The sequence below is a fragment of the Heteronotia binoei genome, chromosome 13 (assembly GCF_032191835.1).
Source record: "Heteronotia binoei isolate CCM8104 ecotype False Entrance Well chromosome 13, APGP_CSIRO_Hbin_v1, whole genome shotgun sequence".
In the NCBI taxonomy this organism is placed as follows: domain Eukaryota; kingdom Metazoa; phylum Chordata; class Lepidosauria; order Squamata; family Gekkonidae; genus Heteronotia; species Heteronotia binoei.
This window is the reverse complement of record NC_083235.1, coordinates 46,699,058-46,722,650: the sequence shown is the minus strand read 5'-3', so window position 1 is coordinate 46,722,650 and position 23,593 is coordinate 46,699,058. Positions and strand designations below refer to the sequence as shown.

The window sequence follows — 23,593 nt, the reverse complement described above, 5'->3', positions numbered from 1 at the left end:
AATTATAACTGCTTTACGACACAGTGTCCTGCAAAAAAGTAACCAGGTCTATTTTACATATAATGAAGAGAGAAAAACAAGTCCTCCTATCAAGCTGGGAAGCAAAATCTTACAATTAAGTTATTCTTAGCACTATATAGTATACATTACTGCAATGATTAAATATGCATACAATGCTATCTTTGTATTTTTTTTAGATATGTTGTCTTAGACTTACATAGGTTTATATCAGTGCTCTTTTCACTCAGAGGACCCATTTTTCTAAGAAATTGGAGGCATAATTAGAATTTTGCTTATTTTCTAGTTGTGCTGTCTGTTATCACAACTTCCAAAATTGTATTGTACCAGCTTACAATGGTGGGATGTGTGCTAATTTTGGCTTTTCTTAATGACAATTGTATGAGTTTCCTTAAGACTGGGGGGATTGTTAAACTGCCTGCATCTTCCAGCAGAATTACTTACCCACCAGCCATTCCTGTAGCCATTTTTACATGAATAAGACAATTACTTTGGATCTCCCCACAGTCTGGGGGTTACAAAGCAATGTTGGTGGGAGAATAGCAAAAGAGACCTGAATGGGCAAAAGCGATGGATACCAGCCCCATGCACTGTTACAGGGAGAACTGAGTCACAGAACAGAATCAGACTCCCAGGACAATTGCCCTCAGACCACAAGTGCTATGGTGACCCAACAGAGCCCACTCCCTTCCCACAGCCAGAAATAAAATGCAAGCATCCATGTGACTCACCCCCATGCCTAGCAGAACCACCCAGAGCTCCGACTCCAGAACCCCAGCTCCTGGCTTAACCAAACCACCCACCAGTGGCTCTAAAAGCCACAAAACACTTCACTGGACACCACACTCATCCCGTTCCACTCACTGTTTGGGCTCGCACTGCTGAACAAGCCAGACCGAAGCAGCTGCCTTGGCTCCTCTGTGGTCCACTTCAGCTAGGGGATGGTCCTTGCCACCCATGGCTCCAGTGAGGTGCCTGGGGGGATTCCTGCCTTTTTAAAAAGCCACAGGCAGAACAAACAGGGATTTGGTGTCTGGGCAGTAGGGCTGACTCAGCACATTCCTAGCCCTGAGGGCCCTGGCCATGGAAGAGAAGTGACCGGGACACAGAGGCGCACACAGAGCTGCTTACAGGGATGACAACGGAATTAAGCATCTTTGCTGGATATTAGATCTGGAAGGCATGTAGATGTACTCATGGTAGAACACCCTGGGAGCTAACAGGTCCAGCGGCAACAGTTGCAGGTGGGTGCTGCGCCACCCCGTCCATAGAATCCCCACAACCCTTAAGAGGGACCACAGACAATCAATCAGTTTTAACTGGCTGCTGGGTTCACTGCAGCATTCTATGGCATACAGGACACATATAAAGGTTGCCTCACAGATATTTTGGTCCCTCAGAAATACACAGAACAGATACAAAGAACATATTTTGGACCAAAGCTGGTGGTGTAGCACAGGGGCTTTCCTACTTTCTATTCTGAGGATCCCTTTCTGCTCTCTGCTTTGAACGGGAGGTGGTGACAGCTTATTTTTCCTGGCTTAAATTCAAGCAAAATACAAACCCCCACCGCCTGGCCACCCTGTCAACTTCCTTGGCTCTTCCTTTCTTCCACTCCCACAACACTTGCTGAATTTTTCAAACACCACAAGTTGAAGTGTGATATACTGATTTTTATTAAGTACAGAAACTCAGTAAAACCAAGTAGCAAGTGACACATCACAGAGAGAGAAAGAGGCACCCCAGGACAGATCTTCTTGCCTGGGGAGACCCAAAAGAAGAACAGTACCAGTGGAGCATTGTATAGGAAATGTGGCTTTATTTAAAAAAAATACATGCTATATACTTTGTTTGAAGTGGGGTTTATAGGAATGTGTAAAAGAAGTGGGGCTCACGAGAGAACCACTCTTGAACAGTCAAGATCAAAAGGGGCAGCAGTGCCATTACAATTTCCTCTCTTTAACAAGAGAACTATTTCTGCCCTAAATGAGGCAGGAGAGTGGCATGTTTATGGTTAAATACATAGATTCCTTTACCGGGGCATGAAGGCAGGGCTGACTCCAATTCTTCGTCTGATAAGATGGCCAAAGTTAATCAACTTGGAGTTCATCAAAGATGGAGTAATTTAATCAAAACCTAGGAGGGAAGAGCCTAATGAGACTCCCAGAACAACAGGAATTTGAATGCTCCATGATGCCCACTCATATACCTGACGTGACCCAGTGAAGGATTCTCAGCTCCTGAGCAAGGTTCATTAAGAGCCTTTGGAACTAGTACTGGCCCTGGTACTAGGAAGAGTAGAGCAGGTGGTGTGCACAACAGGCTCCATGCCTTCTTGACAGACTGCAGGGTATTGCTTGGTGGAAGTTACATTGGGATGGGGATCACACACTCTCATTCACACACACAGGGCACACAAAGGTCACGTGCCTGAGAATAGCCAAGTGTCTCGTTAAAAAAAAAATTGTGCTATAGATTAGATATCCTCATTTCCAGAACATGCCCTGTGGTTTTTGGAATTTTGATGTGGCCCCTGCACTTATTGCATGCTTCACACTTGACCAAGAAGCCTCGCCTCAAGCTTTCTCTCATCCAAGTGTGGAAGATATCAGCCCACTGAGCCTGGACCCCAACAGCCCAGCCAATGCGCCTGTCTCCAAGTTCCAGCAGGCCTCAAGGCTCCCATGCAACCAAAATGGGCAAGGAGGAGACACAGGTTAAGTTAGCCTTTCCATTCTGTTGCTGCTTGGCCAAAAAGGGTGATGCAAGAAGGCTGATGGTTTTGCTCCTCAGGCCCAAGAATGTGGGGGAGAGGGAGGGGGCAGCTCTGAACTTCATGCAGTCAAGGCTTCTGACCACCGGGCAGGATCAGGGCCTGTAGAATATCCGAGAGGGACACGATACCCTTCACCACATTGTTTTCATCCACCACCACCAGCCGATGAACCTGTTGGTTACAGGGACACATGTGAGGAGTTTTATGCATTTACACAATGAAGGTTCAGCAGTGGCCATCCCAAGATACGAGCCTGATGCAGCCACCTCAGTAACTGCGTGACAAAAGAATCCAGCATCTTTTTCACCCTCTCCAGAAATGAAAACCTCACCCTCAGATACGATGCTGCTATAGACAAAGCTAGCATATTGCAGTGATCACAACGTCCGATCAGGACTGGGGATACTCAGGTTTCAGCCCCCTCAAAACTTTTTAAGCATGCTATTGTACACAAGATCCCACAATTAGGGGAATATTAAAGGCACTCAAGTATTGGTGGGACCTTTGGTTCCCTTGAACCTTCAGTTCACCAGTTAAGCACCTAAAGATATTCATATGAATGTACAGTTTTATTTTAATGCAAGATGGAATAACGTATACAAGCCCTATGGTCCTGAATAAGGCTTTAATAACTGAAAGTGTATGTACTGTGCATTCTCTTTTATGGGATACAAAGTGGCTCAAAGTCTCAGTAAGGTGTCTGGAAAGCAGGGGCTTACATTAGGAAGCCAGGCCTTACGGGGAAAAGTTAAGGGACTTGGGAATGTTCAGTATGAAGAAGAAGAGGTTGAGAGGGGACACAATTGCTCTCTTTAAGGGCTGTCAGAGGAGGGCAGGGAGCTGTTCCTGTTGGTAGCAGAGGTGAGGACTCGCAATAATGAGTTTAAATTTAAATTCAGGTGTTGTTCAACAGTGGAATCAGCTACTCAGGGTGAGCTCCCCCTCCCTGGCAGTCTTTAAGCAGGGGCTGGATGAACATTTGTCAGGGATGCTTCAGGCTGATCCTGCATTGAGAAGGGGGTTGGACTATAAAGGCCTCTGTGGCACCTTCCAGTTCTGTGATTCTATGATTAGCCAAAAAATCTGTCTTTTGCATGGGAAACACAAGGATGTCAGAAAGCAAACCAGGATACCTGGATGAACATTCACAAGGCATTTTATTACATACACACTCACGTCTTAGCAACATGTTAGTAACATACTGTGGGTGTATTAGCAGTGCTATTTTACTTCTGGGGTAATAGCAAGGACAAGCCATCCCTATTGTACGAGTTGTATCTAACAAGAGCGAGCCGACTTTTTGTTTGTCAAAGTTTATGCATACCTGGAGTTAGCTAACCAGACTATAATGGAAGAACTAGCAACACACAAGTATTTTTTGATATTTGGTCACTGCTTACCAGTAAACATAGCCTGCATTCTATACATGCAGATGCCTTCCTGGTTGCCATGGCTAACCAACCCAACACCTTTCCAATCTCAGCATGGTTAAAAGCGTGTGGAGTGGGAACTCCCACAGCCTTCCATTCCATCCTGTACACAGCTTGACTTTCTCTCTGCTCATGTGCTGGCTGTTGTTTTGACGGAAACATATCCCTGTGTTTCAGGCAAGCCCAAAAAGCAAGCCCCAGTCTCAAACAACTAATAATCAGGTGTCAAGACTGTTCTGAATTACAGGTGCTGAAGTACCTTTCAGCTTTAATATCTGCCTGCCAGAAATTGGAATGTGGTACTTATGATTGTTGCCTTCTATTCAGAGTTATGGAGAGCATCCCTGATGGATGGTTGAAATCTCCCATCAGTCAAGGGTGCTCTCCTCCAGGTGAGGACAAAATATTCCCCGCTTCATGGGGAGGAAGGTGAACATCCACCAAGATGAAAACTGGCGTTATCTGTACCCTGTTCTAAAATGCATTCTCCTTACCCCCATCTGAGCCCTGCAGTTCTGCCCTCCCCTACTGAACCAAGTCGCAGCCAAGCAGGAGGGGATTTACCTCTGCCTCTACCAGTCGGTTGATTATCGCCTCCAGAGTCTCGTGCTTGTAACACTTGAGAACACCCTCAAAGTAGTGGGAGCGATGCTGCAGTGCCTTGGTCACTGTCACGTCCAGGTTGTTATAAGTCTTCTCAGCAGCTAGATTCTAATCAGAGGACGATGAGAAAGAGGGAACACGTGGTGGCATCACCAGCCCTCGCTGACCCCCAACTCTGTTCTCCCCACTTGGACATCCCCCAGGACAAAGCAAGAACTTGTTTCTACCCAGCAGCGTGTTTGAATCCACCCAGACTGTTTACATTCCTAAGCAGTTCAAATGCACATTACAAAATACACTTTAAAAACAAATGGGCGTTTAAATCCACTCCCCTGGCACAGAACAGGGCCATCCATACTCTGGCTCTCTGCAGAGAAGACACAATGCAGACTGCAATGTGGCACTTGGAGAGCAGCAGCAGGGCCAAATGGTGTCCTGAAGCACATCCCTGCAGGTGACTCCAGTGAGTGAGCCAAGCCATGTGCCACAGAGGAAGGGGGGGGGAGCCAAAAGCTGAGAGAACTGAGCAGTGTTTCCACTCAATCCTGCCCAACTCCCTTGTTTACTACAGCCCCTCTTTCACAGGGCTTTCATCATTCAGGTCTTGCAACCTGTGTGAAACCATCCCTCTCCCCTCAGACCCTGAATACTCACAATGACATCAAACTTGGAGTAAATGTCTACAACCCGACCTAAAAGAAACAAACAAGTACAGCCTGTGAAAAATGGAAGTGAATTTGAAAAGGAGGCAGTGGGGGGGGGGAGCCCCCAGCTAGAAGGCAAGGCAGAGCACTCAACTGACCACTCCCAACCATGCAGTTCAGAGCATGGCACACCACAAAGGGCTGGTGAGAGTACCACAAAATGATGCTTACAGGATGAATTGTTTTAAAGCTTTCACAGAACCATGGAAGGCAAAAAAATAACACGAAGAATGAATCAAGCAATTCTTGGGAAGGCGGAGGGTGGGCAGAGAAGGGAGCAGAAAAGAGAATTCTGTTCTGATCCCAAACATGGTAGCCTGATCCCAAGAACACGAACTATTTCATTCATTTATGCCCCATGTTTCTGTCCCAGACAGACACACACCATGCTCGACAATCAACCATAATTTAAGCTCTATCCAACAGAAATTCCTAGAAGTTAGTATCTTGAAATAATTGATACAATAAACTAAAAACCAAATACTCTAGATCAGGGCTTTTTTTTGTAGAAAAAGCCCAGCAGGAACTCATTTGCATATTAGACCACACTCCTGGACACCAAGCCAGCCAGAACTGTGTTCCTGTGTTTTTCTGCTAAAGAAAAACCCTGCTCTAGATGAAAACATTAAATATTTCAAACAGAAGTGCAACAGCACAAACACCTAACCCTGGAGGGGCTGAAAAACTAAGGAAGTTTTAATCTGTCTCCTCCTGGAGGTTAGAAGGGAGGAACCCACACAGTATTGTTAGGGCACGAAGCCACAAGAATCCCAGTGCTGAAGGGGCCTTGCCCCAAGTGGAAGCTAGTCTCAACTCAGATAAAGGAGACATCTGGAACACTGCCCTAAGGAATGATTTTATTGCAAAGGGAGGAACATTATAGCACTCCCAGGGATTACAAAGGAAGGGAAATCATGAACAGGAAAAGTGTGAAAACCCTTCCTGACTCTGGTGGTGGTGGAAAGGGCCGTCAAGCCACAGCTAACGTATGGCAAAACCCTGTATGGCTTTTCAAAGCAAGAGATGTTCAAAGGTGGCTTGGTGTTGTCTATCTCTGCATTGCAACCCTGGACTTTCTTGGTGGCCTCCCATCCAAATACTACACAGGGCCAACCCTGTGTAGCCTCCAAGATCTAATGAGGTCAGGCTAGCCTTAGACATCCAGGCAATTCCTGACCCCACCAGGCCACAAAAGAGGAATCAGAATGGAAAATGTCATTTTATCCAGCTCTATCTTGAATGCAGTAAGATTCTTTGCTCCTGTTGATATTCCACAAAAATTGGCCCAGAGTGCATCCCAGGGATTCCAGGAAAGAAATAATCTTCTTGAAGAACACAAAAACGTTAAGGCCAAAGTTCCCAGATAAGCAAATGCTGCACTCCCCTTATACTCTCCCCCCTCAAGGCCTCTCACCTGAGTCATCCACCACCGGCAGTGCAGAGACCCTATGTTGTACAAAGATACCCAATGCAACATAAATAGGGGTGTTTGTATGGACCATTGCAATGTTTTCATAGGTGCCAATCTTCAGCTCTTCCAGGCTTTTCGACATGAACTCTGGCTTGGGGAACTCAGCAATCTGCAGGAAAACAAGAGGAAATTTCTTATGGTATTCTCATGGCTTGGCATTCTTCAAGGAAAAAGGAGCAAATTTGCAGCTCAGGGCCACTCCAGGGATGTTGAACGTAAGAGCCATTCTGGATCAAAACAAATGGTTCGGTGTAGTCAGTGGTTAAGTGCACCAACTCTTATCAGGGTTTGATTTCCCACTCCTCCACCTGCAGCTGCTCGAATGGTCTTGGGTTAGCCATAGCTATCTCAGAGCTGTTCTTGAAAGGGCAACTTCTGGGAGAGCTCTCTCAGCCCCCATCTACCTCACAGGTGGGGGGGGGGAGGTAAAGGAGATTGTAAGCCGCTCTAAGCCTGAGATTTGGAGTGTCGGGCAGGGTATAAATCCAATATCATCATCTTCTTCTATGTAGCCCAAGTGTTCTTTACACACTGTGGCCAATCACAGGATGACTGCAGCAGCAGCATCCTTCCTGTGCACCCCAGCAACAGATTTAAAAAGGCATACTACCTCTGGTATTGAAGGGAATAGCTATTTGTCATCAATAGCCCAGTCCTCCATGAATTTGTCCACTCTTCTTTTAAAGCCTTCCAAGTTCCCTCTCAGCTGAGTTAGTGTGAGCTAGTTCACATCCTGTGCCAGTGTGTTCCACAAATTAACTATAATAGTGTGTGAAGAAATATTACATTTTGCCTGTCCTGAATCTCCCACCCTTCAGCTTCAGTGGATGACCCCGAGTGCTGTCCATTCTCTAGACCCCACACATAATTTTATAAATCTCTACTCGCCATTTTTCTGGGCTAAATAGCCCTAAGCATTTTAACCTGTCCTCATAGGGCAGTTGCTGGCCCCCTGATCGTTTTCGTTGCTCTTTTCTGCACCTTTTCAAGCTCTACAATATCCTTTTTCAGGTGCGGTGACCAGAACCGTACACATTATTCCAAGTGTAGTCTCACCATAGATTTGTATATAGGCAGCCTGATAATGGCGGGTTTATTACTTATGACCAATGTGGATTTTGCTGTTTTTACATGGGGTCGACATTTCAACAAGCTATCTGCTACCACCCCAAGGTGGTAGTCCATTGCTGCCAGCTCAGATCCCATCAGTGTATATGTGAAAATGGGATTATTTGCCTCAGTATGCATCACTTTACACTTGTTCAGCAGGACCTGTCCTTCCGTATGCTTGACAATTTTATCTTTAATAATGTTTTCCATCAATTTACCTGGAACAGACCCTAAGCTAACCCTAATTTCTTGGATCTCCCTGGATCCTTTTTTAAAGATGGGGATTACATCGGCCACTCTCCAGTCTGGTACAGAGGCTGGTCTTAGAGCAATATAGCATATCATAATTAGAAGATCAGCAGTTAAACATATGAGGCTTTAAAAAAAACATTTTAGGATGGATACCACCTGGTCCTGGTGGTTTGTTAGCTTGCAATTTGTCTATAAGTTCTAGAACTTCCTCCCTGGTCACTTCTATTTGCCTAAGCTCCACATCTTCTCCTCCACATCATCCTCATACTGAGAAATCATGGTGTAGTGGTTAAGAGTGGCAGACTCTAATCTGGAGAATTGTGTTTGATTCCCAGCTCCTCCACATGAAGCCTATTGGGTGACCTTGGGCCAGTCATAGTTCTCTCAGAACTCTCTCAGCCCCACCTGCCTCATAAGCTGCCTGTTGTGGGGAGAGGAAGGGAAGGTGATTTTAAGTCACTGAGATTCTTTAAAGGAGAGAAAAGCAGGATATAAAAACCTACTCTTCTTCTTCAGAAAGCATCCATTCAGGAACAGGTATTTGCTTTATATCTTTAAGCAGTGAAGACAGATGAGAAGAATTCATTTAACTTATCAGCAATCACCTTATCCTCCTTTAGTACTCCTTTAATTCCAAAGTCATCCAATGGTCCAACTGTTTCCATAGCTGGTTTCCTGCTTCTATTGTATTTAAAGGATTCCTTATTGTTAGGTCCTTATGCTTTTAGCAATACCTTCCTCAAAATCCATTGTTGCATCCTTGTCTGCTCGGATTTCCTTTGTGCACGTTAGTCTTGGGGTTTTTTTGCCTCATTTGGATAAGCCTTCCAGTTTCTGAAGAAAGCCTTTTTCACTCTAGTGGCTTCCCTCACCCTGCTTGTTAGCCATGCTGGTGACCTCTTAAGAGTCCCAGAGGTGTCAAACTCATTTGCTTTGAGGGATGGATCTGACATAAATGTCACCTTGTTGAGCCAGGCCCTGCATGCCATAAAATATAACATGAGGCACTGGATATGTAAACTGTATAAAGGTGATTTCAGATGTCAAATAGCAATAGCAGATGAGTGACAATAGCAGGCTTCACTGGATCAGGTGTGATATGCAGAGGGTGGCGATACCAGTGATGGTAATGAGACAAGAAACCTAGGTCTCAATTCCATCCAGGAGGATGCAAAGAATAATTGGACATAAGTCTGACATTAGAAACCACAACATACAGTTAGCTGACCTAAGTGCAGCAGTGCTCTTTCAAAGGGATTTCAAAAGTAGATCAGAAAGACAGGCTGCTGAATTGCAATTGATAAAGAAGCTCAAGACAATGCATCCTCCTGGACTGAACTGAGAGCTAGTTTTCCTATCTCATTACCAATGTGTGTTATTATCATTCTGGCATCTGAAATCACTCCACTCTCCAAGATATACAGACCAATTCAAGTGTTCTTATTCCCAAATAGGGTCTTCTTGAAAGAAAATAAATCCAGATATGAACAGAGAAATCCATTTTAAAAAAAACTTTTCAGAATAAGACAAAATAATTTTCTCAATGTACATTGTACTTGTCAGAAGAATCCAGCCAGCTAGCCACCCTGCCTCCATCCCTCTAAAGAAGAAGTGTGCTTACACGCAAAAGCTTATAGCTGTAATAAAACATTGTTGGTCTTAAATCTGCCATGGGAGTGCAACATTACTCTCTCTCTCCTTTTCCTCCCCCTTCATCCCCAAAAGAGAAGCAGTCAGGAAAAGCAAGGTAGAAGGGGGGGGGGTGGATGGGTGGATGAGAGAGAGAGAGGCACAGAGAGAGGCAGGCTTGTCTTTGTATCTCTCCCATATGAAGCAGCCAAGGAGCTCACCATGCTAGCGAAAGAGAGAGGGGGGAAGGAGGCAAGAGACAGGAACCGAAAAGCCACTGAGGGAGCTGGGGAAAAATCAAGGTATGGTGCGGCTGCGGCAGCAGCCCTGAAAAGGAACCAGGAGGAGGTTGCTTGGGGGGGGACAGATTTGAGACCTGAGCAAGCCAGATGCATCCTGTGGGCTGCACATTTGACACCCCTGCACTACACCATACTGAACACACACAACAAGTGTCACAACGACAATCCTCAGCATGGGATCAGTGGAAGAGCACAGCACAGTACATAGCATCTCTACTACGCGCCATCTTACTCTGAGCACTCACAAAGAGCTTGAGGAACTTGAGAATACGCTTGTGAGTCAGGATATACAGTGTGTTCCCCGAGTCGGGGTCGATGACAGGCAGACGGTGAATCTTGTTCCGAATCAGTGAGGTGACAGCATCAAACAGGCTGGAAGTCACAAGAGGGGTGGGAGCAGGGGGAACATATCACATCTGTGAAGCAAGGAGGACACATGGATATCTGGATTCTCTCTCTAGCTCCATGAGAGATGTTGTTTCTAAAGGCTACAGGGAGGAAGAAGAGCAGTTCAGATCCTTTGATCTATGCTCAGAAGAGATCCAGTGGACTATGAGGTTGGGATCAATGTTTTCTGGGTTCAGCTCCATTTATACTTCCATTATACCTCTGTCCCAACAACTCAAGAACACAAACAGGAGGGGGCAGGGGGATAAAAAACCCTGTTATTTTGTAATCCAATCCCATGACTGCCTCCCTCAAGGCTGAAGAAGATGACAGAGTACTACTCTGATGCTAATTGGTCCCAAATAAACAACAATAAAGTTGGGTCCTCCTTCATAGGTTTGGTTCAGAATGACCCACTTTTGTATTCTCAAGAGCCCTTTAATTCTCCAGACAGTCAGACAGTAGAAATATTTTGCCACATGAATGGATCTCTTTACAAGGATCAGGATCTGCAATCAACTATCAGCAAAAGTTTCTCATTTATGGAGCATATGAGCTCAGACTTAGCAGAGGATTTACGTACAAAATCTAAGCAAGAGACAGGCAACATATGATGCACGGAATCAAACCACCTTTGATCTATCAAGGTCAGTACTGTCCACTTTGACTAGCAGAGGCTCTGCAGGTCTTTCCCATTGCTTATCACTGATACTTCTACCTGGAAATGCTGAGCCTGGGGCCATCTGCATCCAAAGCACTACCACTGAGCCATGATTCCTCCCATGAAGGGTGAACAAGGGAAGAATGGTGGCAAATACTTTATCACACCCTGAATAAAACTTGGCAGCGCTACCAGGAGTCAGGTAAAAACTGTTATGGAGTTCAGATCCAGCCAGTGGGCCCACCTTGGTCTAGGACTAGCTCTGTTCCCCATCTGTGAAGGAGGTGTAGTGGTGACCGCCATGTCAGATGGCTGTTGTAAAGGCAACTATAATCAAGAACAGAAAAGACTCCAGTAGTAACTTAAAGACTAAAATAATTTATTCCAGCATAAGCTGTGGTGAGCCCTGACTCTCTGAATTTTTCACTGTTTGAGAACTCTCCCTAGAAACTGCCCATTTACCTCCAAGCCTCTCCCAGAAACCTGGGGGAGGGGAGGAAAACCAAGGAATAAATGAATCAAATGCTCTGTACTCATCTAGTGGTGGTTTTGGCAGGAAGGACTGAGGTTTGTGCCAGGTGGGAAAACAGTCAGAAAGGAAGAGTAGCCAACAGGCCTTGGCAGAATCTCTTACCTGGCACTGGGTGAAATGCAGACCAGTGGCTTGAAAGAGTCCTGCAGATAAACCTCTGCATGGGAAAGAAAATGTCAGTTAGCCAGATGCACCTTTATCTGGAGAAGGGAAGGGAGAAAGAGAACCTGCAGCAAGTGATGCTAGAGCTGGGCATGACCAGCAGCTTTCTCCACTCATAGTGCTTCCCGCTTATCCAGAACTAGCTGCTGTTCTGTAGGCCTGCCACAATCATCCTTACCTCGCCAAGTTTCAATCTTGTGCTCCTCCAGCTCATAGATCTGTACCTGGGGGTGTTTTGGAGAGAAGAGGATATTATTGAAACAGAAGCCTTTCTTGTCACACATCCACTCCTATTACTATTGTAAGCTCTAGCCTGGATAGCTCAGGTTGGAATTTACTTGCCCAGGACGAAACATGGTATCCTGGCAATGTCAGAAACATCATCCAGTTGACTGAAGCCTTGGGTCCCAAAGTGTGAAATTAGCCTCCTCAAGATTGGCCATGAAGGTCTGCCTCCCAAACCCTGCTCATTATACCCCTACCTTTAGAAGTGAGGCTGGTGGTAATTAGAGACAGGACTTTTTCAGTGGTGACACCTCACCTGTCAAAGGCCCTTCCCCTTGAGGCTCACTTGGCACCTATTGTTCTCTTCTAGGACCAAAACATTTCCTTTTTCCCAGGCTTTTAACTAAAATGTTCTTATCTTTTTAGTGATTTCATTATCACCTTCCGGTCCAAGGTCTGTTTTATGAATATTTTCATGCTCTTTTTATATCCCTGACTTTTTCTTAAATGGCTTGCTTTGTAAATAATGAAAAAAAAAACCACAATATTTAACAATATTGTTTTCACTTGAAAGCTGCATTGAACAGAATCATGTAGAGGTGGAATAAAAATCTGAACTAAATACATTGTTGAGAAGTTGAAAAAAAGCTTCTCCCTGACCTTCTCCTAATCCAGTGTGTATCTGGATTGGTCCAGTTGGCAGTGCCCTCATCCAAAAATACTGGGTCTTCACAACTGGCCCTTTTAAACTGAAGGACAAAATGTTAGCATGAAGAATTCTAACTCTTATATTACTTTCTTTGTGTTTTTGTGCATTTCAGTTAAATATCCTTAAATTTTCCTTTGCAACAACAGTGACTAGAAACTTAATCCACAGAAAACTTCAGAATCTCATAGTGGCTAACATATCTGCCCTGATAACTGTAATGCAACTGAGACACATAGATTTGGAAACTCCTTTGCACAGAAGGAAAGGGGATAATGAAACTTAGTGTGTGCTTACCATGGCTGATTTGTAGTAGCGATGCAGGATGTTGATGAAGTCTGTGATTGTCAGCATTCCTACAACGCAAAGAAGGGGCGGAGCAGAGGTCAGCTCCACACAACAGGCAATTGGTTGGGAGGTGGCAAGGCAAGATTTTTGCCTTCTCTCACCTCTCCTCCAGAGGAAAAACACTCACCCACAAAGCTTTGCTTTTTGCTGTCCCAGAGTGGAGCAGCCCGCACACCATTGGTCACCAACGCAAAGAAAGCTTTCTTCACCTACAAGCCAGAAAAAGCAACAAAGAATTCCACAAGCTGCTACTTCAGTTTGACACACCCTTTTAGCTCCTGTGCTTACTGAGAGACAGAGGAAGCATGAGGGTGGATTAGTTTTCTAAAGGTTTACAGAGAAGTGGTCATTGGAACACACGAAGCTGCCTTGTACTCAGTCAGACCATTGGTCTATTAAAGTCAGCACAGTCTAGCCTGACGGACAGATGTTTCCCAAGTTTTCAGGTGGAGGTCTTTCACATCACTCACTACTTGAGCCTTTAAACTGGAGAGGCTGGGACCAAACCTAAAATGTCCTGCAAAGAAAGCAGAACAGTCTTGACAAGATATCCTTTCAGGGCTGTAAATAAATGTTTGCTTTTTTTCTCCTGGGAAGTTGGCAATGGGCAAAACCTCCACTTTGTGTTTTAACAGGGAGAGGAGGGAGCCAGTTTGCTTATACCCCTTAGCCAACTTCCATAATGCTCATAATGGGTCCAGACAAAAGTGATGGTCAAGTTTCCCTCTCCCCCCTCCCCCTTCTTCAGGCAGGGAACAGAGAGTTGCTAGTGTCAAATTCTAGTGAGGCTTGAGGAAGAAACTTTTTGAAGACACAGGAAACTCTTCCTTGACCTGAGATGACCGGGGTCAAGTGGGTGGAGTATCAGAGATGCTAAAAATATCCCTTCCAGAGGAAGGCACTCTCTTTCTTTGGGATGCTGCATTAAGGGCATGTGTTTGCCAGGGAGAGTGGGAGCAAGCTTTATGATAATGGTAATTCTGTAGAGAACCAGAACATCAAAGTGGTAGGGCATGTATAGAGAAGAGGACAGAGAATTTGCATTTTTAACCAATTTATTTTGTATCCCTTCCTCAATCTGGTGCTGTGCTAGAAGTATGCTTGTAAACATTTTCTTTTAAATTAATACTTTATAACATTTGATGCTGGAAGCGGTTCTCTGTACCACACATACTTCCACCATCTCAAACGTGCTATCTGAAGAGGGGGACCAGGGAGAAAGCACGCAATTGATAAGTGGACATTCCTCCAAGGGCTCTCAGGTCAGTAATCTGTCCCCAAAGTGACCAGGTGCTGGGCAGTGGGAAACACTGAAGAAAGGCATCTGAACTTGGAAGGGAGCTGGGAGTTCTGATTCTCACAGTGGGAAATCCCAAGAATGATTAGGTGGTAGTGGTGAGCTACCTAATAGTGGAAGAAAAGCCCTCCTGGGAGTTGGGAACCCCTTGGAGGGCAGGGTGGAATAGGGGCTGCAAGCCACAGCAAGCACTTTCTGCCATAAGGACTAACACCTAATACATTCTTGGAGATTCAGATGAAACTAGTCTCCAATTCTCTCTTTCAGACAATAGGATATGCCTTGACTGAGGGGCCAATTTAATTCACATTTGTTCTCCCCCTCCCCAAATTAGCTCAAGGTAACTAAAAAGAGTGATAACCCATATTGTCCACACCACAGTCTTGTGAGGTGGGGGGGGGGGGGGAGAGAGAGAGACAGACAGACTCTGATTGGCCCAGTGTTTCACAGAGAGGTTTGTAGCTGATCCAAGTATTTGAACCCAATCTCCTCAGTCAGGCATTTGCTCCACTACAACAACCCAGTGCCACTAATTTGCTAATGCCCTCTGTCAAGTTAGAACCTGTCCCCAAATGTTTTTTTTTTATATGAACCTGTCCCCAAATGTAACAATATCTTCGGGGGTTCCCCCTACTGTTAGACTTCTATCCTACAGGCTGTATCACTGCCCTTTATTGTACAGTACGGACTTCCTGTTCGGAAGTGTCAAAATACTATTAACCTTGGAATCCTGGCCTACTTCGCACTCCCTGCTGGAGGTCACTGCCTCACCCTTCCCAAAAGAATGCTACCCACCTGCAGGGAAGTATCGAATACAACAAGCTTGGAGCTTGTGGGGATGAGGTCATAGCAGCGATGTGACTTCATGAAGCATGTGTAGATGCCGCTGCTGGAATCCCCATCAGTGGCTGGAAACAGATTAGTAACACATGAACACAACCTGCTGGCACACACATCAAAGAGCATGAAGGGTCAGAAATCTAGAGAGATAACAGTGCCACAATCCAAGCAGGAGGAATCTTCAGGGCATGAGCTCCTTCCTAGACAGTGGGGCTTGCTGAGAGCTGTACACTTGAGAGTCAGTGTGGGAGACTTTAGTCTCACTTGCTGCCTCCACTTTTCTGTATTCTTTGTGCAGCATTATTACAGAGTAATATGGAGAAAAAATATCCGTGCCTTGAGGTGCTAACAATACATTAACAGTATTATTGTCAGGGCTACACACTTTGTTTTGTTTTTAAAAAGATTACATACATTACCGGGGGGGCATGGAATCAAGCAACCCTGCACATACTTGCTTACATGTTGCACAATTTGTTATGTTGCTATTACCAATGGGAAGGCTCAAGTACTCATGCAGAGCACCAAATTCTCACTCTGACTTCCAGGAGATCACCAGGCACACCCCACAGGCTTTCTGGGGCCATTTCCACAGGCACACAGGCCAAATTATTTGCTTTTTAAAGCCAGAAGCTGAGATTCCTAGATCACATCTGCACCAGATGAGGCTGGAGTGGGAACCAAGGCTCTCCTTTGGGAACACTTACTAAGGAGCCAGAGGAATACCATCTCAGGAAAAGTGGAGCTGTGGGATGGAGCGGTTTTTTGTTCCAATTAGTCCTTTGCCCATGGATGTTTTATTATTGAGTGGGAAGAAGCAATGCTGGCTTGCTCTGCATGCAGAACTGTGTGATGACGACAATGTTCACATCTGCTGGGATCGTTTCACTGGAGAATATCTAATTGCTAGATAGCTAAGACTGGCCAGCCTGGAGAAAGAAGCTGAAAGAGACTTGGATCCAGAATAGTGTTTCTGTACACAGAAGGAATTCCACTTGTGGAGCATAATTTTTTCTGACTGCCCCTTTTGGTGGAGGCCAGAAACCCCTCTGGAAATCCTGATCTTGGAGGACAAGGGGACCCCAGGAGCTGGATTTTAGGGAGCAATTTGGGTTGCCATAGGAAAGATCAGCGAGTTGTGCTCCATGGGCTGAAATCCTTGTGCCTACAGATGTCCTGCTCTAGATCCAAACTTTCTTGCTCTAAGCAGGATACAGGAAGTACAAGACGCAGCCAGCTGAGAAAGCCTTGTTGAGAGCCATATACCCATGGGAAACCTCAAGATAAGTTGGCAGTCCCTCCCAAGAGACTCCAAGATCCTCCAGTGCCTGGGGATATCTTCTGCCTTGGAGCATTTTCAAGCACCCTGCAAACCCTCACCCCAGTCACTGCACGTATGAGAGAAAGTAGGTAATAACTGGTGTTTTGCTTGTCTGTGGGGGGGGGGGAGGGGGGAACATGCTGTAAATTCTGCTAATTCACACTAAGATTGTACAAACCATGAGAACAGAGTTGTCAGCATCCTTCTTAGCCCGGGAAATGCAAGGCTACAAAAAACCAGAATAACACCCACAGGGCAGAGTAGATAATTACCTATGTGCCAATCTGAAATGCATCTTCCCTAAACTGTGCCCAAATGTCCCCTGCCAGGTATCCCACAGATCATTCTGTTTACCCTATTTCCCACCTGCTTTACTCACCTTCTGACAAGGGTAGGCATTTCTCCAACCCGGTGTCTGGAATGGTACCCTGCAGAGGGGGAAAAGGAAAGAGATGAGCGAGATAAGGGTGCTGCAAGCAACAAGTCCTCGGATGATCCATACCACCTCCTGGAATGAATGGGAACAAGCTCTCTTGGCCAACTAACAACATTATTCGTACTGTGGGTTTTAATAGATTTGATAAGCATTGTATACAGAAGCATGTGTACAAATAATACTTCTGAAGAATGAAGCATGCACACATGTCACAGCAGGCCCCATTTTAGGAAGAGGCATTCCCTTGTGGTGTGAAAGAGCAGAGGGAATGTTTCTTCTAAGAGGACATCTGCCAGCTACTGGTTTCCATACAGTTCTTAATAGAAAGTAATTCAATGTTTTTTTAAAAGTCTCTTGCTTAATTAATGGGGCAGAGGCAGCTTTTTAATATACCACCATGGTACAGTGTTGGACTAAGATCTGGGAGCCCCAAATTTAACTCCCCACACTGTCATGAAGTCTGCCAGGAGAGCTTGGGCCCAAACACTCTATCAGTCTAACCTACCTTTATAGGGTTGTTGGTGTGAGGATAAAAAAGGGAGGGCAGAATGCCCTTTCAAGCTGCCTAGAGAAAGGAGTAAAAAAAAAAAAAGATGTCCTAGCCAGACAGCTTTTAAATCTATTAACCAATCAGCCAGCTAAATGGTACAGTCCTGATAATTACACGGAATCAGAATCTTTCTCAGAGAACCAGACCTGGAGTTGCATAATTGCAAAGACGTTCTCAGCAGAAAGAGTGGGGTGATGTCTCTTTGGTTAGATAACCCCATCCCTCAGACCTGTTACTGCAGAAGACAGACACTCAAGAACGAAGTGAAATGTTGAAAGATATTTCTCCACAGCTAGAATACAAATAACTCAAAACTAAAAGGAATGGGGTGGAGTGGGCATTCAATTATCCACCTTTCCAGCTGGCCAGCAGTGTCTTATAATGGAGAGACAGTCAGACTCTGAGGGAGAGCATATCCAAGTCCTTTCCTTGACTTTTTGAGCCTACTTTTTGACCATTACTCAACCAAACCTACCCTGTGCAGTTGTTCCGAGAATAAAATGGAAAATACCTCCCGTGAGGAATAACGGATCTATCTCTGAAAACCTGAGGAAAATTAACAAACTTCTTCATTTGTGTCCAAATCAAAATTAAGCAGCCCACGATAAGCCAGAATAGCTAACCCAGGAGAGGCTTCTTGTGCTTGCTTCACTGCTCAACTACGGCCTTCAGTTTAAAAGATCCACTTGCTTAAACCTAGGAAATGCTGAGAGCAGCACTTCCACAGGCTTCTTCCCAGCTGCTGGAAGGAAGGAATTGTGCCCTCTGACTTCTGTCCTCTCTCCCACGAAAATTTAATTATGTTCCCACATCAATCTGTTTTCTTCTTTCAGGATATGACAAAGCCCAGCTGTTGATACATCCAAGATAGGAGATGTTCTCCTACACAAGCTTCTTGCCTACAGAGACTGATCACATTGAAACAGAAAGGGCCACTGGCCCCACAGAAAGACAAAAAGCCAGAAAGGGCTACCATAAGGTGCAATTTAAAAACTAGACTCATTGCACTCTAAACAGCAGTCCACATGGAGAAAGATGTTTTGACTACACTGCACAAACACACTCTGGGTTACATTCTTTCTAACAATAATACAAAGGGAAACAGGAAAATCAGGATTCATAAGCAGGCTGATTCGCTTGAACTTCTATTACCAAAGCTCTCTGTCTCTCTCTGGGTATGAGCCGTGGTTTTCAATGAAAAAGTTTTGAACAAAAGATCTCAGAAGTTGGATGCACACAACAACACTCCTCTGCTCATGCAGTTTCCCAAATATATGAAGTAAAATGCGGGGCGGGGGGGGGGGGGAGAACCGCTCTCACTCACATGAAAGCACAGCTTCCATAGCACCATTCAAGTCTCTTCACATATTTATCTAACATTCTTGTGGTGGCAGCCAGAAGATACAGTCAAATCTTAAAGTGTGCCATGTGGTAAAAATCTTTATGCCCAGTTTTCCATCAAAGGAAGACAGAAATTATTTTAAATGAGAGATTCCACACTCTGCTACACCTCCCTTTGCACATAGTGCTCCAGCTGTGGCTCCACAACTGTTAAGCTTTCACTATTAGTGGACTCCCATCTTGTTATGGAGCTTGTACGTACCTGCGATGAGCAATTTACAGGTTCTTGCAGACTCTGAGAAGATAGAAGTAAATCACCCCTCTCACTGCTATAAAATTGTAAAGTTAAAAGGCTGATTTTGTGTGTGCATATATATGTTTTTCCACACCTGGACCAAACTGATCAGCAGAAACTTACCTTTCAGAACACCTAGGATTCATGAGCATGGGTACATTTTAGGCAGCTGACCACAATGACTACGTGAGTCTGCATGTGACCACAAATCCCTGCTTTTTGTTCCAGCTCACAATGGTTTCAAATGAAAACACTTCCTATAATGAGAGGCAGTCTCCACCACACAGTCATACACATTCCTTCACTGGCTCCATACACATTCCTTCAGTCATACACATTCCTTCATTAACTTTTGCATTGTCCCAGAGACCCGTGCTCTAAAAGTACCAAACAGTGGCGTACTGAAGTACCACCACAGTACAAGTGTTCCCTTTGGTTATTCTCTGCCTGCAAAGTGTCCAGGAATGGCTAGGCTATTACTTCTGCTGTAGATACACAGGAGCATCTCAGGAAAATAATTTTTTTTAAATGGGGCATAAAAAAGAAAAGGTCACTGGCTGAGCAGTAATATGTCTGTTCGTGTGCAGCAAAAAGCAAATGTATCGGATAGAAGGCATAAAAATAGCATGCTGTAATTTAAAGAAAAGCTGCCTAGTGCCAGTTAGAGATGGTGTATGTCAGAAAAATCCAGCTTTCCAAAGGTTCCTTAAAGATGGTGAAACATAGCAGAAAAATACACTTCACATAGGTCTTGCAAAAATGATCTGAGGCCACAGATCACTGGGCTTCAATACACACCAGCAAACAAATAGATCAGACAGACAGGATCCAAGGGAAGCTTCTAACAGCTTTCTCTTTCCAAACATGCACCTAAGTGCCTAAGTGCACACAGATACACACACAAGTCAGCCGCTCCATTGTTTCTCCCACTTTAAGGCAAAGTGTATGCTGCCAACCAGCATTATTCAGACTAAACCAATTAAAAGGGGCAGAGGAATATTTCAAATTCACGGCTGCAATGTCTAATCAATAAACTTGAAGAGTAGATTTGTAATTTGAGGTGCTGACGGGTCCTAGTCTCCTGCTAGAGGCTCAGATCCCCTCCTAAACATCTGTTAGGAACCAGGCCAAAGCATTTGTTTACCAAGACTTTTACACAAAAGATCTTCTCCTCCTTTCACTGTTTTTCAGCTGGCACCTTGCTTGACTGCTGTTCTAGGACTGCAGTTTCATGTTCTCTGCTAAAAATATGTATGATCACCATATATCTAATTCTCAATATGGCTACATCTGTGGATACTTAAATCTGGAGACTGGAGCCATTAACAGACAAGATAAACCTCAGCAAAATTAAAGGTTTGCAGAAAAACCTGAAATCTAAACAAAACAAAAAACACTGAGAGGTTAAAACCCTTCAAAACAATAGAAGCAGCACCTATACTTTTAGGTGTGATGGAGATTACCTGGCACATTTTCTGTTGCACATCTAACAAAATGATATAAATTGTTTTTAATGATTTTATTGCAATTTTATTTTAGCACTGTGTTGTTTAAATTGTTGTTAGCTGCCCTGAGCCCGTCTGGGGAGGGCGGGATACAAATGTAATAAAATAAATAAATAAAATAACAAGAGCGAAGTCCATGAGGGAATCTAAGATCATTCCTGTTTCCCCTGCATCTGCACAGCAGGCAGGAGTTCTGAGCTAAGCAACATCTGAACATCTGAAGGCTAGCAACATCTGAACTTTGGCTCCAAAAACAAGCCTGACAGAAACTTTCTATAATGAATATTAACAAATCAAGCCCACATTAAAGCCCTGAAGTTGTCTGGCTATTCATAGCTATTCAGCTCTATGGTATCAAGAATACTAAACTGGGATAAAAAAAGAAAAAGGTGCTGTTCACACACACAGAAAAACATGAAAGATATTTCCTTAGGTGACCAAGGATGCTCGCTTTTTAAATGAGGATGAAGCTTCACCGTTTACCTTGTAGGTCTGTGTAAGATAACTGCCCTGAACATTTAGGAACACTTCTGAAAAATGCTACTATGATGATGATTAGAAAGAATGTCCTCTTGTAGGTATATATGTACACTTGGCAGCAAGGTGCAATTGGTCTAGTCTCACCAGATTGAATTCTGTGCATAACTAGAACAAGATGGATAGGCATGCTCACTTCTTAGAAGTGGGAAGTGACTCACAAAGCTCATACCCTGCCACAAATTTTGTTAGTCTTTAAGGTTCTGCTGGACTCTAGCCAGCCAAAGCTTCCCCCTCCCCTTCCCTTTCCTATGACCAGCAAAGCCCCCATTCTAAATTCTGCAACAAGAACATTTTGCTAACCACCACACTCTCACTCATCCCACAGAACCTGGAACATTAACACTATTTTCTCTTTTTCCAGTTAGATACAGTAACACATAACACACATGACACCCCTGAAGGGATTCAGGACAATCAGATAAGCCATTCAAGGCTACCCAGCAGAGGCCTAACAGAAGAAAATAGGATCCCCCAGGTCAAAGGTCCCCCTCAGAAAAGAAGATGGCTATCAGAGCAATAAGCATTAGGTTAATAAGAGGGCTCTCTAATAATAGGGATTCAAATTCATTCCAAACAAAAAGACACTGGAAGTCCCCCAGCAAACAGTGACAGACATAAAGATGAAGGGACTCCAGCAAAAAACAGTTAGTTTGATGCACTGTTTAAAGTACTGGACTAGGACCTGGGAAACTCAGGTTGGAATTCTCACTCTACCATGGATCTTGCTTAATGACCTTGGGTCAAGCACATTGTCTCAGCCTAACCTAAGGGTGTGGGGATAAAGCAGAGAAAGGCCGACAGACATACACTCCTTTGAGCTCCTCGGAGAATTGAATGGATAAAAATGTAGTAAATAGATAGATGCAGCAGTTCCTACTCTTGAGGTCTGTGTTCAATCCCTGGTCACTGGGTGACTCACAGCCAGTCACTCTCTCTCAGCCTAATTACCTCATGGTGTGAGGAGATCAAAACAGACTTTTTAAAGCCACTGTTTGCATCTACAAATCAGGATGATAAAATGGTAAAGACACTGGAGTGTCCCCCTTATTCATATGTAATTAGTAGTATTCTTCATTGGCTATTTTAAACATATACGGTAGTTACTCATCTACTATTTAAAGAGACTGATCTAAGTATCCTTGTGGCTCAAAAAGTGGCAGTGCAATTCTAAGCAGCGTTACACCCTTCTTTGAAGCGAAGGGGCTTAAAAGGGGATCACTCTGTGCACTATGAGCTGAGGCACATGCAAGGCATCCTTTTCTTACAGTCTCTCAAATTTTTCTTTATTCTAGCCACGATGCTGCATTTCTAAAGGGCTTCTATCAGAAAAAAAAATTAAGAGTCTGAAGTGGTGAATCACAGATGATTTCAGCTGTTCAGCAATTATAAAAATCACATCAACAACCACTTATCACTTTTCCCTCCCTGCCTTTCTGAAAGAAGCTCAAGGCAAAGTAACATGGTTCTCTTCCTTTCCTTTTCATCCTGGTAATCTGATACAGACTGGGCTGAAAGACAGTGACAGCACCAAGGTGACAGCAGCAAGCTTTATGACTGCATGAAGATTTGAACTCAGATCACCCCAGTTCCAAACTCTACCCATTACACCACACTTGCTCTCTAATAATGGAAACAGCTGCTGCAATCTTCTAAGAACTCCCCCTCCCCGCCCGCCGCTACTGTACTGTTCACATAACTGTGCCAATCTCAGAAGCAGCTATCGATGGAGGAATCAGCCAGCAGCAACCCTCTGTAATTTAGACTCAGCCCAGCCGCCAGCAATCTGCACTTTGAACAGTTTAAGTACGGGAGCACACTAACAGTAAAAGTATTAGCCAAATGGGAGCTGTTGCTTGGTGTGCCAACGCACTATACAAAAGTATTATGGTGCTGTAGATATGCCCCAAAGGCAAGCCCTCCCCCTCCGAAAATCAACTCGCAATTCTCCATTAAAAGAGAGGGAAGAGAGAGAAGCAAGGAAAAGTGAAAACTGCAACAGTCCATTTTGCTGTTGGGCAGGTGGGTGATCAGGCGCCTTACTTACCGCCTCCATCCTCCCCAGCGCTGCCTACCGCACCCAGAGAAAGGGAGACAGCTACCGTTGTCGCTCCGACATAGTCTGCACTTCCGCCTTGACGCACTTCCGCCAGTA

At 44.5% G+C, this 23,593-nt stretch overlaps 1 protein-coding gene across 1 annotated transcript; it reads right to left on the bottom strand.

The window, feature by feature from the left end:
* Window positions 1–1,676: 1,676 nt before the first annotated feature.
* Window positions 1,677–23,593, bottom strand: PRKAG1 (protein kinase AMP-activated non-catalytic subunit gamma 1). Its single transcript, XM_060252649.1, has 12 exons — window positions 23,486–23,593; window positions 17,154–17,202; window positions 15,409–15,521; window positions 13,444–13,525; window positions 13,266–13,324; window positions 12,216–12,261; window positions 11,978–12,032; window positions 10,541–10,667; window positions 6,946–7,111; window positions 5,482–5,519; window positions 4,789–4,935; window positions 1,677–2,965 (listed from the first exon to the last, which is right to left on the bottom strand). The coding sequence occupies exons 1-12, from the start codon at window positions 23,492–23,494 to the stop codon at window positions 2,861–2,863; spliced, it is 996 nt and encodes a 331-aa protein (XP_060108632.1). The 5' UTR covers window positions 23,495–23,593; the 3' UTR covers window positions 1,677–2,860.

Coding starts and splice junctions, on each gene's coding strand:
- PRKAG1 (XM_060252649.1), bottom strand. Junction 15,522..17,153: donor ATGCCTACCCTTGTCAGAAG/GTGAGTAAAGCA, acceptor ATCTGTTTCCAG/CCACTGATGGGGATTCCAGC. Junction 4,936..5,481: donor ACTCCAAGTTTGATGTCATT/GTGAGTATTCAG, acceptor TCCTCTGATTAG/AATCTAGCTGCTGAGAAGAC.